Source organism: Ammospiza caudacuta, chromosome 2 (assembly GCF_027887145.1).
Source record: "Ammospiza caudacuta isolate bAmmCau1 chromosome 2, bAmmCau1.pri, whole genome shotgun sequence".
Lineage (NCBI taxonomy): Eukaryota > Metazoa > Chordata > Aves > Passeriformes > Passerellidae > Ammospiza > Ammospiza caudacuta.
In genome coordinates this window covers 90,282,381-90,301,124 of record NC_080594.1, presented here as the reverse complement: position 1 = coordinate 90,301,124, position 18,744 = coordinate 90,282,381, and the positions used below count along the sequence as shown (strand labels likewise).

At 41.3% G+C, this 18,744-nt stretch overlaps 1 protein-coding gene across 1 annotated transcript in view; it reads left to right on the top strand.

Moving 5' to 3' along the window:
• Positions 1-18,744, top strand: part of AFF3 (ALF transcription elongation factor 3) — a 266,456-nt gene that overhangs the window by 142,706 nt on the left and 105,006 nt on the right. The window contains exons 6-7 of the mRNA XM_058825605.1: positions 3,376-3,412; positions 9,145-9,196. Of these exons, the coding sequence (XP_058681588.1) occupies positions 3,376-3,412; positions 9,145-9,196 (89 nt within the window). The remainder of the gene's footprint in view (positions 1-3,375; positions 3,413-9,144; positions 9,197-18,744) is intronic.

Below are 18,744 nucleotides of genomic sequence, written 5' to 3'. Positions count from 1 at the left end.
ATGCATGTTGTAAAATCTTTATTGGATGTCATAGGGAATGTCTCCAGAGCTCTTGGAAAGCTTTCCCACAGGTAAGCTACGTAGCTGTCCCTATTTTTTAAAACCTGAGGATGACACCAAACTTTTGTGGATCACACATTATTCAGATAAATGGGTTTGTCAGTTAAGTAGTGACCAAGGCCAATAAAGAGACTGAAAAGGCTAAAATCAGGGCAACAGCTTCATCTCTTAATTACAGGTCATGCACAGTAACATGATTTCCTTTTCAGTCTTAAGGGCAGTGTTAAGACATCAGTTCAATCCATTTGCAAAGACTTCCAGCAAGAGAAGCAAGTAGGCTGCACCCACTTTTAACAGAAGACAGTTCCCAAACATAAAAATACTCATCATTTTGGGAATGGTGAAAAGAGAAGGCTCTTGCCCTGTTACAAGGATGCAAATCATAACTACTTTTCTGTCTGTAAAAACTGAGAGTCAGCATCATTAGTTTGCATTCACGCCACACTGCTTTTAACCTGCAATTCAAGTAATTAGCGATCTGACAGCTTGAAACTTGAAATTTATTAATTAGGCTATTAAAGTTGCAAAGGCCACAGCAACTTTGGCTAGAGTGGTTTTGAAATCAGTCTAGTAAAAAAAAAAAAAGCTAAATATCTGAGATGTATACATCACAAATATAATGGAATTCCATATTTGAAACTGCACATGTAGATGTATCAATCAATACAACTAAATGCCCATTTGATGGAGGGGATGGATGTGCATATGCTGTAGTTCTATATGAAATCAGTCCTCATTAGCATGGGAGGTTTGGATTGATTCACAAGAATGGGAGGAGAGTCTGGGTCAGGTTTGACATATGTGGTAGTGCCCAGTAGGTTTCCAAGTACTATGCTGTTGGAGGAGCACTACTAGAGTCCTGTCCTTTATGTAATGGAGGGCAAAAAGTTCCATTTCATCCTTAACTTTTAATTTTCTTTCTCTCTGGAATTAATTTGTACTCTTGAATTTACTTGGAATGGGCAATGACAGTCTCTTTATTTCTTGTTTTTCAAAGCTTAAGGATAATTGATTGAATGTGTGATGTGACAGGCTGTGTATGCTTTCCTTTCTCCTATCTCTGCCACACTTTGTTATGTACAAATGATCAGGCATTTCTTGATTTTAATTTTATTTAAAGCATCTTAATAAATAAACTTTAAATTAATAATTAAATTTGTAACTAAGAGCTCACTTGATGCTTGTGTGGATGAGCTTTCATGTTCAGGCATTAACTTTCTTGTGCAGAAAAAAATGCTGTTAATTCTGCTGCCCTCTTTGCTCTCTTTCTTCATTTTTACTGTGATTTCTTGTGTTGATAGTTTGATCAGGTGTTTGATTTCTGGTTATGTATATGTGATATTATGGGATCAGCCATCATTTTGTTATTTGAGAATTAATTTAGCCACTCCAGGAGAACTGGTTTCTTGTCACAAAGCTATTGGGTGATTATTCTCAGCAGATGCTAAGTTATCGTAGTGATGTTGTTCGTTACCAGTGCAATTTGTTTGCTTTTTCCTTTCTTATTGATTTTAACAAGCTAGAGGAAATGCACTGGACAATAATCTTCAGAAATGAAGTCTTCACCTTTTTAAAGTTATATTCTTTTTTTTCCTCCTTAGTAAGAACATTCTGTATTTCTCTATGAGATATTTTTACTAGCCTTTGGCAGAGACAAGAACTGTACTCAGCAGGTAAAGGGGAAGGTGCATTCTTCCTGAGGTTAATGAAAAGCCAAAAGAGTCAGCAAGATCTTTGTTTAGAAGTTTCAAACACTTTTACAAATACAAATTCCCCTCAAAATTACTGTATTTCCTTTAACTTCTCCAGGTACATAAATTCTCTGTTTTGGAAACTGAACATGCGCTAAAAGCCTACTTTTATTGGGAGTGTGGTTGGCTACAAAAATAGCATTTAAATTCAGGTGTACATGCCACTACATCATCACTGCAAGCTGATCTTGATTTTTTAAGATTACATTCAATCATGAGAAAAAAACGGTCTTTAATCTCTCTCCATCAGAAACATTCACAAAAAGCTGATGCAATTTGTCAAAAGTACACAATTTCGGATTACTGAGAAGTTATTCTTGGCATGTGAAACATGGTACAGATCTTTTCATATTGCAGTAGATGGTAGAAACTCTAGAAAACTTGCCCAAAACTCACATTACAGGTATGTAGGATGGAAGTAAGTTGCACATGTGTACTATGGTATTGAAATTACAGATCAAATTCATGCAGTCTGGACAGAGCAAAATGTGCAGACTGAGGGATTCTGATCACCTGAGCCCTCAGGATGCCAGGACCTGCTGTCCAGCCAGCTTCTGTTTCGAGGGCCCACAAAGCTCCTGGGTCCCCAAGCCCCTGAGGAATTCTCCTGAGTGACTTAGCAGCACAATCTCAGCCCGACCAAGTCAGAGCATCCTTGACTCTCTGGGACCTGCAGCTCCTCTCCCCATGAGCTCTGTGTTTTGCTCATCCCTCTGTGTCTGTGGATCAGGATCTGGTCCAGTGCCCAATTCCTCACCAAAAAAGACCACGTGTGTTCCTGTGGGTGCCTGGCCTCTCTGGGCAGCCTTAACTGCAGCATGGATATGAGGTGGCATTCCTGTGTGTGTCTGGGTTATTCAGAAGCAGAGTTACATACGGGATACTTTTCCTGCTGCCATTCATGGCAAAGTATTGTTTTTTCCCTTGATTTAATTATCTTTTTGCTATGGTTTATATTTGTATTTAGGCTTTTAAAATATATATTTTTGTGAATGCAAACAAATTCTGTGAGTAAAACAGAGTGAGGTAACATTTGCATTTGAGGGAAAAGTGGTCTGATTTATTGCACCACATTCACAGATATTGCTGTTGTCATACAAGGTCGACCTTGTAATCTCAGGGAACCAGAACTAGTCTGTATTTTCATTCTCTGATGCTGTCAATGTGAACATGTGGAAAGAAAAGACCAGCTGTGCTACTACCTCAGGAATCCAATGGTCCATGAAACAATATTGGCCTTCCCTCTGTCTTCTCATCTGAACTTGTAGAAGATAATGGACAAGTTTTGGCTGATCAATACGTGAATAGTGAGCAGGAAAGTCATGACAGCTGTACAAGGAATTGCACCATTAAGGGGTTGTTGTGAAATAAGTTTACAAGCCTAATAATTAATGGCTTTTCCAATAAATATTGGACTTATTCTTGTAAATTAAAATTACTTTGAAACCAAATGAACAATCATCAGTGCTGTTTGTACTGTTAAGGTTATGTCCAATAAGTATTGCAGCAAAAAAAAAATTGCAAAAAAATAATACACCTTCCCTTTTTTCTGTTATTACCGTAGGAGTCACAACAGGGATCTACAGGACACAGCAATACAAGTAAGTACCAACTCATTTTCTGGCTTCATTGGGTGGAGGGGTAGACAATGACTTAGAAAAAGAAGTGGCTGATGAAGTAAGGGATCAGTGGAAGACTGGGACAGCACAAAGCCTCAGCAGGCAACACTCAGCTATGGACAAATATGGAGAGCTGAACTGAAGAGTGACCATCAAAATGTCAGTTCTTTAGGTGACCTGGGGAGAACAAAAAGTTTTCATTTCACTATGGCTATTCCATTATGTAAATGACAATGACTGAAAGAGCAAAAGAGTGGGTTTTTTGGAAAGCCAGAAAAGAGCTGACCTACTTGCACAGTCATATCTAGACTGCCACAAAATTGTGCAGAAAACTTATAATCATTTATCTTTCATACACAATGGTATATTTTGTGGCTATTGCACAGTAATAAGGTGCATAAATCTTGCCAAACTAACACTAGATAACATTTCAAAGACCCTATGGCCATGAGTCTTTTTGGCTAGCAGTGTGGGTAGGGGAGTGATGGGTGCTTGTGTGGCTCCTGCTCAGGGCTTTCCAGTAGACTCCAGTTTACAAATCATGGTGCAGATCAGTAGCACTTTTATAACATTTAACTGTGGTAAAAAACTTAACATCTGTATTGAACAGGAAGATTGAATTGTTCTGCGAAACAAAATATTAATCCTCTCCCTTGACACCTCTGATGGCTGTTGATGTTGTCTTGCATATGAAAAATAGATGATTCTAGCCTACTTCCCACATAAAATTATCACAACCAGAAGAATTATTTTGCTAGCTTCCTGACCTGTCAGCCAACACAAAGCCCAGTTTGCAAATTGCAGGGCTGTGACTGAAGGTGAAAAATGCCCTGAGCTCATAGATAGGGCTTTGAAAGGGTCTGGTCAGCCACTGTATGAGGGAAAAAAACATCCAGAGAGACAAGACTGGAAGATACATGCTTTTAAAATGGTGTGACTCTTCACTGGGGAAAGGTCAGCATGAGAAAGACAATGTTGTGAAGAAACATGCAGTGGTGTCACTTAATTGCTGGCATTGGTTTGATATTGCTGCAAGTACCAGCACTAAGGAAATAATAAAAGGCAAAGGGTATGAGATTCTGTCAGAAAATAATGAATACAGTAATGAGAGAAAGAAGCACAAAAGAACCATAATAGAGAGGGCTATGCAAACACAGGCAGAGGCATAAGCATGACAAACACACTAGCTGAGCTTAGGGCTTTGCAATGACATCATAGGCCACAGTAGTTGGCCAGCTTTGGTCCTAGCTGAGTATTTCCTTCTTCCAACACTTGAATAAAATAGGTTGTTCTGCAGATTTAATGAAACCTGAATTCCTGAGTATTACAAAATTGATCCTATAACCTTACAACTTTTCCCTGTTTCTTACTCCTGTGGTCTCCAACCCCACTTCGCTTCCTATTCTCCCATCCCTCCTACATCCCCATACTCCAGTTTCTCCTCTCTTCATTCATCCTGCTCAGTAAAATCTGCAGTTGGGCAGAAGCTACACTTGGTACTGCCTAGCTGATGGCAACCAAGTGGAAAACAGCTGGACCCATGCAGAAATATTTTCTTCATTGGTGGCAAAGTTAGCATCACTGTTGGGTGCCCAGACACATTTTCTTACATCACAGAGAGAGCCTGACTACCTCTGAGAGCTGTATCCATGAGAATTCCTGTTGAAGTGCTGGAATAAGATATCAGATTAAACACAGTTAGAATGAGATATAGACTTTACCAGTCATGTATGTCAAACTCAAGAGAAACTTGGGAAAAAGTTATTTAGATGCGTGGTGGGTTGACCCTGACTGGACACCATGTGCCCACCAAAGCTGCTCAATTACCCTCCTGGACACAGGAGAGAAAATACAACAAAAAGATCATGGATGGAGATAAAAACAGGGAGACAGCACTCACCAATTACTGTCATGGGCAAAACAGACTCAACTTGAGAAAATAAATTTAACTTATTACTAATCAAATCAAAGTAGGACAATGAGAAACAAAATCAGACTTTAAAAACACCTTCTCCTCACCCATCTCTTCATCCTGGGCTCAACTTCACTCCCAAATTCTCTACCTCCTCCCCACCAGCAGTCCAGGGGACCAAGGAATGGGGGCTGCAGTCGGGTAATCAAATCACACCTGGTCTCTGACACTCCTTCTTCCTCAGGGAAGGGACTCCTCACACTCTTCCCTGCTCTGATGTGCGCTCCCTCCCACATGAACATCATGAACTTTTCATGAGCCCTTCCCACAGGCTTTGCTTCTCTTAAACTACTCCAGGATGAGTCTCTCCTCCTCAGGGAGCAGTTCCTTCAGGAACAGGCTGCTCCAGCATGGGTCTCACACAGGGTCACAGGTCCTGCCAGCAAACCCACTCCAGTGTGGGCTTCTCTCTCCATGGGTCCAGAGGTCCTGCCAGGAAATATTAGCAAATTACTCTGTGAGAAAGAGCTCTAATGGTCAATGTATTGTGTTATCCAAGTGCACATCTTCAGAGTCCCAATTAGCTGTTTTTTCCCATTGCACCCTGACTTCTTTGGAGTGGCTCTTGAGCCTGTCATTTGCAGTGGTTTTACTGCAACTGCCAACATTGTCTTTCTCATGGATAGCATTTGCGTTTCTGTCATCCTTCCCTCACAAGGAAATCAAAGCATTTAAAAACTCATAATAGCTGAAATTATTCAACTCCATCACAATAAATATAATTTATCCCTGTTACCCAGAAAGGGAAATTTAATCTGGTTGAGTGATACACCAAAATTCCAACTAAGAGGAGAAAACTCCTTTTCTGGCCACCCACTATTCAACAGGGGAATCCTACAAAAGTTCATTTGAAATTTATTTTGAAATTTGAGAAGTCTGGTCACATCTTCTGCTTGTATCTATAAAGGTTGGGTAAGAAGTTGTGTGAGATGAGGCAGAAACTAGCAAAGACCTCCCAGTCCTGTGGCTAAGGATCTGTGGACTGACTGTTTCCACTGTGTGTTTTCTGCATACACCCACTGACACACACCTGTTTCAGGAGACATGCTCAGTGCTTAGCATCTGAAATAAAATGTGCTAACAGCAATCCCATAGCAAGGTGGGTAGCATGTTCTTTGTTAATTCCAAAAAGGCTAAGAAAAGCAATGGTTCACACAAATTTGCCCATAAGAAGCAGTCAATACTAGAGAATATTTAGCAGTTCAGCAAATGCCAGCCTCCCTCAATGGTACCTGCATGCATTTGACAGGTACATGAAAAAATCAAAAGTAAATCTTAATTTGGCCACGAGTGAGTGTAAAAAAAGCCAAGTTATTGTAACAGGTAATTACCTTTTACATACCCTTATCCAAATATATTATCTGTACCATATCTGTGATATTCACCTATGCTTAGGCTATACACATTTGTAAAATTTCCACATTTCAGTCAAGTGAGAATGAAGTTGGTAAGAACAGAGAAAGCATTAACGGCCAGATTTTCTACTCTGATAGGCTGTACTGATGCATTTCTACCATCTGTACAGGCTCTGTCCTTCCTCTCCACACAGAAGTATGTTAAGTGACAATTAGCATAAAAGCAGCTACAAATGCTTACAGTAGGGTAATCCATTAATATCCAGTTTGGCTAAATCACAGACATTCTGTTTCCTCACAGTACGTATGCTGTTTCCCTTGTTGCTGCATTAACATACATTGCTGAAAGTAGAACTGATGTGAACTCTGCTGGCAAAGCACTCAGGAATCCATATTCCCTCTCACACTCAAACAAGCCAGTGTTCATGGTAATAATTCATCACTTAGAAAAGACCCAAGTTACAAATAGGAAATCTTTGAATATATGCCAACTGTTACTGTTGGTTTCTTGTTCCAAATTACCATAATGCAGATGAGCTCCAGGGCTCCAGGCTCCAGAAGGCTGACAAAAATATATTTTAGCAACAGCTTCCTAGCCCGTGACTTCACTATCTGGATATAGTTTCTGAGGTCTCTGCTGAAAGTGAAGGGTGACCTAGAGATTATGGAGTGGATGTGTTCCATCCTGTGAGGATGCCCTGCTCATGCCTAAATTTTAGGTGGCTTTAGCTGTCCTCTTACAGTGAATGCTGAGCTTTCCTAGAGGTTCATGTAGGCATTGGTGGTTTTGAAGTCATCCAGAGTTTTGCGCATCCTGTTCAGTAAAGTTTAGGCACCTCAGTTGGACAGACACAAACCCTACCAGAGGGGAGGATGACATCTGAAAGCACTGTGTCAAGGTGTTTGAGATACTCAGAACTTCCACTACAAGTCAGCTGCCTCCAGAAGGTCACTGTCTAGAGTGTCCTTCAGCTTCCTTCTGTACAGCAGTGGATGAACACTGGCAGCAGAGTCCTGCCTCTTCTGAAGGCAAGAGCAAGTTTTCCAGAGGTGCCCTTACAGCTGCTGCGCTGTGGAAACTCAGGGTGAGGTCTTCGTCAGCAGCAAACAGATGATGTGCAATGCTCATGTGCATGGACTGGGTATCCAGCACCCACTCGACCCAACGACAGCACATCAGGCAGCACCAAAACACCCTGACCAAAATAAGAATTTCTCAGGTTTTTTCAGGAGGAATAGGTGCATTTTGGCTTAACACAGCTCATTATAGGGTAATGGAGAAAAACACATCCATTAGTAAACCAGTCACATTCAACCTCTGTGCCTCCTTGTCTGCTAGGCAACATAAACTCACGTGTAGACAGCTATTAGCATCCAGCAACACACAAAAGCAGCAGCATCTGCACATTCACTGGGTCCAGGATTCAAGTTCAAGGTGATTCAAGGGGAGTAGCTTACCCTCTAAATCCATGGTAGAGCTACACAGAAATCTTACACTGGAGTGCAGCTTTCTCAGGTTACTCAGAGAACAATAACTACAGCAAACATCAGCCTTGCTGGGTTTTGGCAGGCAGTAGAAAGGAGAGAGAGGGACTGTGCCTGGCTCAGCAGAAGCAGCACAACCCCACCTGCCAGCAGCCTGCCTCCCACTGTCTGAGCTATGTAACTATGTTGTGTTGGGCAGATACATTATTTTGGACCCGGGATGGGGATCATCACAAGCTAGCATACCAGGACCCACATGATTTATAACGAAATGTGGAGAGGCATCCCTTGGACCTCTGGTGCTTCCCAAGCATTTGGGGACTTGGATTCTCCTGGCATTGAGTGCCTAAGCCAAACATAGCAAAGAGGGCTTCCCCAGCCCCCACCTACAGAAGCTAAAGATCAAATCCTTAATGTGTCAAAATGAATTTGAACCAAAATATCCACTGGCAGAACTGTGCCCTGATCACTGCCTTACTGTCCCCTGCTGATGCCGTTTTGCTTTGTATGAAACAATTACTGTTCCTGGAGCAGGGTTCTGGAGCAAGTGCATGTTGTATGGAGTACACTCTCAGTAGCAGAGCTGTAGGGCCCTAGAGAAATCCTTTCCATTGCTCCAGGGTCTGCTCTCCCTGGTAAGGTCTGTGTTGTCTAAGCACCTCCTCTTGTGGAGTTCCTCTGCCTGCATCTCTGGAGCACTTGTCAGTGACGAGAAGAGTCAAGTCAGGACTGAGACCCTGCTTGCAAACGCTCCAGCAGTGCCCCTGTGGTTGCCTCCACAGCTGTCTGTGTGTGTGGCAGGAGTGGTCAGTGCTAGCAGTGAATAAAGCGTTGATGTGTCACATCTGAGCAGTTTTCATGCTGACCCAATTCTGATGTCATTTTCTTCTTCTCTTTTAAAGGGAAAAGTGATGTAGAGCCAAAGACCCCAGAGAAAAGCGCAACCCATACATCGTAAGTCACATTTGCTTTTAAGATTGGAGAAGGCAGCTGTGTTTTTATCAGATCTGTTGGGCAAAACAGAATTTGTTTGTTTTCATTAAGATAAAGCTCTTTCACTGATGCTTTTCGTAAAACGGCTTTTTAGATAATGACTAAACATTAATTATTCCTAGAACTTCTGCATGCTGGTAAGTCAGCAATCCTTGCAAGTGAAATGGCTTCATATCATGCTGAATAGATATGAGATTATTTTTGTGGGTGGGCAAGGCTGGCCTTTAGAACCTTACTTCAACATTACCTTAATGCTGCTGGAGTTTGTCACACTTGCTAAAAAACATCATGTCACATATGCCTTTGATGTACTGATGTAATTTTAAAAGACTGCAGTCTGCAGCTTCACCTCTGAATTACTTGAAATCCAATTACAGTTATCTCTGGTCTCTCACGATTTTGTTGATGTTTTTGAATTAACGAAAGAAGTCAAGAAACAGATAGGAACAGGCACTTGTAATATATCAGTGTTCACCTTCACTTTAGTGCAACAATAGAAGCTTTTACCATTTTTTACTCTAGTATACAAAAGACTGAATTGTTTTGCCAACATCAACCAGACTATGAAACAGATGGGCTGCAAGCTAAAAAAATTTTAAAATAGCATCAGTCTTCCAAACTAAGCGAGATAAGTGAATTCTTTTAATAACTACCAGTTAGGAGCATTATGAATTTCTGCAAAATCATTCACCTTTTTAATCCCATTTGAGAGAGAGAAGTTCTTGTAACAGTCAGTCATGTGAGTTTTAGAGTGCATCTGGCCCATAATTTATGTTTTCTGATTCCTGTTATTTAAATTCAGAGCATTATATCATGTAAATCTCACAAGGTGTCACCATTTGTTACATGGCCAAAAGTAGTCACAGAAGGAGGTACAATAACAGTGATTTATTGTGGGACGTTTTGATTTCTGCTGCAAATACGCATTAAAAATCTTCTGGAAATTAATCTGGGAAAAGATTTGACACGGTGTAAGAAATGGCTTGTCCTGCAGATTGTGTTGTGGAATGTAATTATAGTATGCAAGCACATTTAGGCAAACTTATTAAATGAATTAAGCATTAGCAACCTTATGCCTTCTGATAGCATGATTGCTGGGAACATTTAATAGAATGATTTCAATAATTATCATTTTTAAAAATAATATTGCAATAAAGACCAAAAGAAGAAGGGTTTTAATGCCATCTGGAGGTATTTTGGAGAAATGAACACATTTATTTTTCCTGATATTTAGCAATATGTAAAACACAAGCCATCCTCCACAGTGTTTTTTCTAGTTAGTATTTTATTGATGAGGACTGTTCTTTTCTTCTGCATTAGATTAAAATCCTGTAAGATTTCTGAATGACAACAGTGGTATCTCTGAACCCAAAATACGGGTTCAGAGGTACACCCCAATATGGTTATGGGTTGGATTTGAGACTACATACTGGGTGATATAGTGTGCCAGAATCTAGTTAGGTGTGAAAGGTTCCTTGCCTAATAAGAGATCTTGGTACCTTCTGAAACTGCTGTCTACTAGATACAGTATATTTCTAATGCTTATCTTTAAATTGTTCTATGTTCTAAGGCTACCCCACAGCATACATTGGTTCACAGAAAATTTTTAGTGGCAGAAACAACTTGTTACTGTTGATAAATTACTGCATTCAGGAATCAGAGGCCCCTCTAGTTAGGGAAATTCTATAGCAAGGGAGGCAGGAGAAAAAAAAGGAGATGAGAAGAAGGGAGCCAACAAGTGTTGTGTCAAAACATAAGGAGGAAAGTGGAACTGATACAGTTAAGTTGGAAAAGGAATTGCAAACATCAAGTTTTCAGAAAGTGATAAGAAACTGGGAATAGTAGAAGAGAAAACCAGAGATCAGAAACTGAAGACAAGTAAAAGCCATTAGCAAACTAAAGATGTGTATGTTACTCAATAAAGGCTGGATCTGTGAGTGTTAGTGAAGGAAAGTAACCCACACTGATATGTAGGCACACACTGATGCCCCAGTTCTCTTTATGCTACCCTGGGTTTCTTCTCTTTTCCACCACCTTCTAGGACAGCTTTTTATCCCTGGTGTATCAGGCAGTCACAAATACAGAACTCGTCTGCTCTTTTGGGGCTGCAGCAACTCGCACCTGCGCACACGATGCACAGCCAGGAGAAGCTGTGGTGCACACCTGCACATGGGCCTGTGAGCCTGGTCTCTCTGCAGATGGGTGCTCTCTGCCCTGATGCACCTGGAGAAGACCATGCCTGGGCAAGAGCTCCAGCAGTGCCCAGCTGGAAGCCTCAGGGCTGTGCAAGGGGCAGGAATGCTGCCAGGGGTCCCTGTGGGTAAAAAGGTATCACTCTTGCAAGGTGTCACTCCTCTCAGAGTGTCAAAGGAGCCCAGCTGGCAACTCCTGGCAGGGGTGCTAAAAAGGAGCAACACTGATGTAGGAGAGAGATGGCACATTCAGGGCTGACATGGAGAAACTGTGGATGCACCTCGCCGTGAATCAGCGTTTCCATGTCAAACAGGAACAAACAGCAACAAAAAACCTCCCCCAAAGTCATGTTTGCCTAGAGGAAAACTACAGAAAAGATAGGGAGGATTACATTAATGTTTTTTTCTTGAAAATGTATTTTTTATTTTCCTCAGGCATTTTACAAGCCTCACACTCTAGCCAAGCTTATATGATTCAGTGGCAGTTAATTCATCCCCGGTGCAGATATACTGCCTCCATCCAAACATTATTTATGCAGCTTCAAAGGACAGGTTGATTACCCTCCTGAATCAGGCAGTGAGGCGTTTGTGAACCAAGCATTAACATGACATCTCCCCTCAAGATAACCCTCATGCCTTGCTACTGGGTTCCAGGTCCTCAAAAACAATCATAACCCTGAGACCTGGAGCCCCAGGAGCAGAGGTGCTGTCTGTAACCTCCCAGAGTACACAAACTGAGAGTGCATCGTGCTCTGTTCAGAGGCTTTGGGTACAGGAATCATTTGGAACAGCATTAAGCACAGGGGCTTTTCCTGTGTGTCTAACTCCCTAGACAGACTCATTATGACATAGCTCTCCACTGATAATAATATTAAACATTAAAAAAATAGTAGGCATTAGATTATGCATATTAATTGATGCAGCATCCTAATGAGGCAAATGAATAAGGGCAGTTATTGCAATCCTAAGGATGACAGAGATGGATCTAGGAAAATAAGACTGATGTAAAAGTGGGAAGGAAATCTAAGCAGAGCTGTATCGTTTTGCACAATATTCCTATGGCTTTCACTGCCTTGGCATTCCCAATAATCACCTGAGCTGGCACTAAAGAATAGCAATAAAAGGTGCAAACAATACAGAAGTGTTAAGCTGTCTGGAGTCTTCCCCAGTTGATTCATGTTCCTTGTAATTGAATGCTTTTAAAGCCATGAGAATTCTGTATTTGAAGGGGTTTTGTTGTCATTGTACTCAATATATATAGCTCTCTGTGGGTCATATGGTTATAGCTTTGCTGAGCATTTCCAAACTTTTAGGACTGATCAGAAATATCTAGTGATGTTTTGTTCTTTTGGTTTCGTGATCAGAGGGTCAATTTTCAAGGGTCAGAGAACTTTCACAAATTTTGTTTAAAACATCTGATTTTTATTAAAATTCTTTGCCTCCCCCTGTTTTTACCACCAGAATCTGGAGAGCTGCATTAAGACATGGGCATGAATGAAGGAAGAGTGGCCTTTGGTTCTTTGATATTTGCAGTTACATGATTTTAGTCTTTTTTTGACAGATCTGTGTGTCCTTTCAGTAAGCCTCAAATGGTTGTAATTAAAACTTTAAATTTTACGACACTTCTGTGGAAGGCAAAGTGATTCCAACCAGTGCACATGTTTCAGAGGACCTTGCAGGGCCACAGAAATGCCTCCCTGAGCTGGAGATCTGGGATCTTCCATCTTCCCACGTGCAAAATATGACAATAATTAAAAAATAGCACAAATATACAAAGTGCCCAGCGTGACTCCTGCTCTTGGAATGACTTTTGATGTACTGTCTGTTGCAATGTTCTTCAGTACCTTTGTGTTTGTAAATGATTTCCAGTTCAGACTACCCAAGGTTAATCATGCCTGACTGTGATTCACTGCTATGCATTTACCTCGACATTTCTAGTGCACTTACTTAATGATATCAGGGCTAGCAACCAGATACCTCAGTGCTGTCTCTTTATTAACCCTCCCACCATTGTTTTCATGCTGAGCTGCTCCAGATTTTTCCCTCCCTTTTTACAAGAGAATTAACTAAGATTGAGGGAGGCTTTTATAATTTATGGCAGTTGTGCAGGTTTTGTCCTTTGCTAATACTCTCTGAGAATCACAGGGATCACAGTGTGTGTGTGTGTGTGTGTGTGTGTATTGGCTTGTTTGCTTTTGCCAGGCAGAAATAGATGTTGGCTCTGTTCCCTCCATGTACTGGTCCCCAGCATCACGTGCAGAATGGTTTCCTCAGAGGAATCTTCATTAACAGCACTAAAGTCAGCAGCTTCTAAGCTGCCCATTTGCAGACATTAGTGCTGCAGTTTCTTGCCCATCCAACACCTGCTCATCATTCTCACCACCCTGAATCTCCTTCAGGAAGGAAACATCATGTTGGAGCAACATCACTGCTGTTCTTGCTTAATGTGACACGTTTATATTGGCACGAGCATCTCATGTTGCAGTGCATCTTTCTTCCTTTCTTGTCTTGCCCGTTCTATCTTCAGAGTGGCTTCAACAGCTGAAATCACCTGCTGGCTTCCCCCTTCTGCAATGGGAAGACTGAGGCAGAGGGGTTACAAGATGCCTGCAGAGAACAGAGAGAGCCAGTCTCAAATACAGGCAATCAGTTTGAGCAGGTGCTGCCAGCTCAGCGTCCAGCCCTTAGCCCTCAGAGAGCTTGTCCTCTCACATCTGGCTGACGTGGGGTCTTGACCTCAAGTCTCTCAGGCAACAACTGCAATCTAATGGGACATTGGGAGCTGGAAGAGTAGCCTTAATCCCACCTCACTTCACTGAAAGCCCTGGTGCAAGTTATTTTTAAGTTAACCTTGGGCTTTTCCCCAGCTAAAATAATTAGACCACCCTGAAGACTATCTCATTAATATTTGTACAAAGTGTTGAAAAATGTAATGTCCTGTAAAAAAAGCTGAGGATTACTCACCCAGAACAGTAAAGGAAATGGGTAGTAGTTGAAGTTTTCAAGGACACACATGGGTAGTGAATGGTAAATGTCCTGAGGAATGCCACATGTAGGGAGAAAGGGAGAGCAGAAGCTGCCGCCTTTCCCAGGTACCTGCAGACCTGGTGATCAGTGGCAGCTCCTGCCCCATCACCATTCTCCCATCCTCTCCCCAGAGTTTCAGTCTTGGGACAAGGGTCAACAGTTTAAATTAGAAGACTTTGGCTTTAGTCTTGCTGAAGTGGAGGGAGAGATGGCAAATAGAGAAGGGACAAACATGCAAACGGTGGAGGAAAAAACCCTCCAGCGGTACATCTTCAATATCCTTCTCTTTGTTTGCCAAAAGAATCATGATGGATCAAGTCAATTGAACCAGAAAATAGCTAACAGATGGGCCTGGAGGACAATGGAAGGGGTGAAATCCATGCTAGTGAGGAAGCTGGTTCCAAAAAAGAGGGCTGCACACCCTTCTATGGGACATAATCCACTTTTCAGCTTTCCGATTAAGATACTGGGGCAATTTCCTAATCTCTCACAGCTCAGCTTGTGGGCATTTTAGATGGCAAGGACATCTGCAGCAGACACATCAGCCAGTGATTTGGTGAAAACTCTTTTAGTAACTCCACGGGCTCTATCCAGGGCTGTCCTGGGGCACATCAGTCTGCTTATGAGCCACCAATGCCCCTGCTTTGCTGAGAAGCACAACTTCCAAAGGATGGTAGCCAATACAAAATAGCACCCTTTATGATAATTTTGGGGGGTTTTTGTTTCTAAAACCTTCAATATGTCAATGGCTTTTAATGTATACCTGTGATGTTTCTGAGAGAAGTCATGCAGTCCATGAAAAAAAAAAAAAAAAGAAAACAACCCCTCACTATGATGAATGAAGGCAGTGTTTTTCAGAGTGATGGAGGTCTTTAAAATTGCAGAAGTGAAAGTCTGGTGTTTATCCATGAACTAAGTCTCTGGCAGAAGAAGAAGGCTGGTTTCATTGCACTATTCCACCTGTTTACTTGAGCCTCAGCTTGCAGAGCTAGCCCATAACACAGCCAGATTCTCACTCGGCTCAGCCAGTCAAGCAAGGGCAGATAAAATTTTAAAGCCCCCTCCTCAGCTCTCAAATTTCCATGAAAAAGTTCCTCTTTTCTGCTGTCTTCCCTGAAATTTTACCCTTAGTCCATGTACAGAGTGTTTCTCTGTGTGTTAAATATATAGACTGTTAAAATACAATTCTACCATAACTTCCCCCAAAAATGAAGTGATTTCACCTGTGGGATGCATCAGAGTCACTGTGGTATTGTCACAATGCTGATGTGAACCTTTCCTGCCAATTCCTAACCTTTTCTGAGTACAGATTTTTTGAGTTTACAGAGCACAATGCTGCCGATAGTTCACAAAAAAACCCTATTGTAAGTTGACACCAAGAAGTCTATTTTCTTCAAATGCTATAAAGACGTTTTTTTGGAAGACATTTGCTCACACACATCTTGACTGAATCTGTCTTTAAGGTCTACAAAGTTAAGGAGAAAGAATAAATTTGTATTATTGGTCATCTTTTTGCCATGTAAAAAATATAGACACACAGTAGTCAAAGTGATACAAGTAAAAATAATCTTTAAATAGCACCTAAAGTCATAAAAAGATCTCAAAAATATGATCTCCCTGAAAGAAGATGAGTTGGAGCTGATTTGTTGGGTTCAGAAAGAAAACATATGGAAACCCAATCTGACCTTAATTGCAGCTGTGGTTTTCCTGGGATAAAATTGAGCTTCTGTTGATTTCGAGTCAGACCAAAAAAGCATTATTTGAGATCTCGACAAAAATGGGCATAGGTGAATGCTAAATAAAAGTACTACTGAGGTCTGGGGAAGTTTTGTTTGATTTAGATGGGGTGAGATAGGGCTTTCACTGTCCTATTTTTAAATGCTATCCCTCTCTTCCACCAGATATAACAAATAGCTTGCACTAACCACCCTTATGGCTCAATGCAGAGTTTTATTTATAAAGTAGCCTTGATACAGACCCTCTTATGCAGCACCTTCACCTTTACTATCTATCTGTACTCCTCACACGGTAGGGAAAAATAATTAGTTGCAGGAAGCTGCCCTCATTTTGACGCCACCCTTGGCTCAAAGCTGAAGGGGAAAGTGTTTTTATGCAAGAGAAACCTTCACTCCAAAACAGCAGCTTTTGTCCCATTGGAAAACTTAATATTATGCAGGGCATAATTTCTAATTTTATACCAAGTCAAAAAATGTTTCTGTATCACCAATGTTCATTAAATGCCATTTAGAGTGAAGCTGACCAACTTAACTGGACAAAATATCATCATGCTTGAGGAAATGTTTTCCTGTATCATACTGAGAGCATATTCTTCTCTTAGGGACTGTTTTCCTTGGACTTTGTCAATTGTAAGAGACTAATTAGGAATTTTGTATGAGCTATGTATTAGCTCAGAATGCAGTGGCTAAAGAGGGGTTGCCAGGACAATCAGGAGGTGCAGGTAGCTGGGAAGAAGCCTGTTTCACTGGCAATGCCTCCAAGAAGGCAGACACGACACCACCGACCCCACGCTGTATTTTCTCTCTGAAGAAAATGATAAATGGAAGCTCGGCGTCTCGCACGTTGGAGTCGCGGTGTGCGTGGTGCTGGTTTTTGCTGGGCTAAAATTCCTGGTTGCCAGGGTAACACATTTTGGAAATTCTCTACCCTGGGCGAAAGCTGCTGCAACTTGAAACCCGCCGTAGCTGATGCTTGGCGGGGGCACCAGCACTGCTGTGTGTGGGGGCTGCTGGCTTTGCCCAGGGCTTTGGGGCAGGGAAACAAAACAAAATGGGTCCAAAGGAAGAGAAGAATGATTGGGAGCGTTCAGTACTTCCAGACTTCCAGGATGTCATAACCTGATTATTTTCTCCACACCATGTCAGCCAAAGATGGGGGGGTTAGCCCATCTCAGGGCTGAATTGTGGGTGATGGGAAGAGGAGAGGTGTGTGTGCGCCCGGAGGGTGGGGAGAGGAGGAGGGTGAGAGGGGAGGAAAGAGAGATACAGGGTTCTGGCCACCTGCCAAGAAAAATAACTAACATTTTGCAAAAGTGAAATCCTAAGGCTGAGGTCATAGTATGGAAAAAGTCTGTTTCACAGACTCTTGAGCCTGAATACAGGCCAAGATTTTTAGGGGGTTTTTTTTCCCCCTAAATGCAGGCATCCTATTAACATTTGAACACTAAAGCTCGTCCAGGAATGGAAAGATTTTGGTATCTGAAGTGCCTCAGTTTTATACTTTATTGGTAGACAGATATAATTTTTTAGTAACAAGAAAGTGAGATTCTGAATGAGCAGCTCCCTCATTTTGCAATTAACTTATTTTATGACTATGAAGAACAAATTAAAGGAATCTGAAGAAGTGCCTGTTTCTCCCACAGAGTGACCAACTCGAAAAAAGAGACATTTCAAGCTTGGTGGACAACTTTTTATTTGCCATGCAAAATACAAAAAGATACTGAAACCTGAAATGATGAATTTTCCTGTGTGGAAAAGTCTGACTGTTCAGCCATGAATAGCTATGATTTTTTTAAACCTTTATAGTGGCAGGCTGGCAGTTTCATGACAAATTACTTTTCATACCTAACTAAACAAATTATTGAAGTTCTTCTGCCTTAATCTTTGGATTTGGATTAAAAGTCAGAGTGTGGATATTTTTTAACTGGGAAAAAATAACCCTTTGGATTTGTTAGGATGTTATTGCAAGCAAGTTTTCTGGTCTTTGATTTGCTAAGCTACAACTGGAGTCTGCCTTCCTCAGGGTAAGAATATTTCCACATTATCATTTCACCTATGGTATTTTAAGAGGGAGGATATTATATCTCAGCGTGTATCTTGGCTTTGTGCATTCTGTTCTTTGTTTAGCATGCAGACAAGCCTCATCTCCCAAAAGAGATGTGGAATATATTTATCGGCAGTTTTAGAACTGATGATAGATTTGACAAGCGAGCAGGGTGACACACTGAAGCTATCAAAGCTGGAGATGAATGAGGACAAAGGTTTGGATGAGGTATATTGTTCCTGAGATTCAAAAGGATTATACTTACTGATCATTCCAAAATCAGGGCAACTGTACCACCGACTTACAAAGATAAAAGCTAAGTTTTTCCAAAGGAAAAAAAAAACAACCACATGGTTTGATTGGCCCACCGACCTTTTATGGCAAAATAGTGCAATTACAGCCGGCATTTCTGCGTGCTGATTTTTATTAGTTTTGTAAGATATTTTGTCAGGATTCATTTGTGCTGATTCCCCCTTTCATGGCGTAAACTGTAAGCAATTGTCGGTAGAG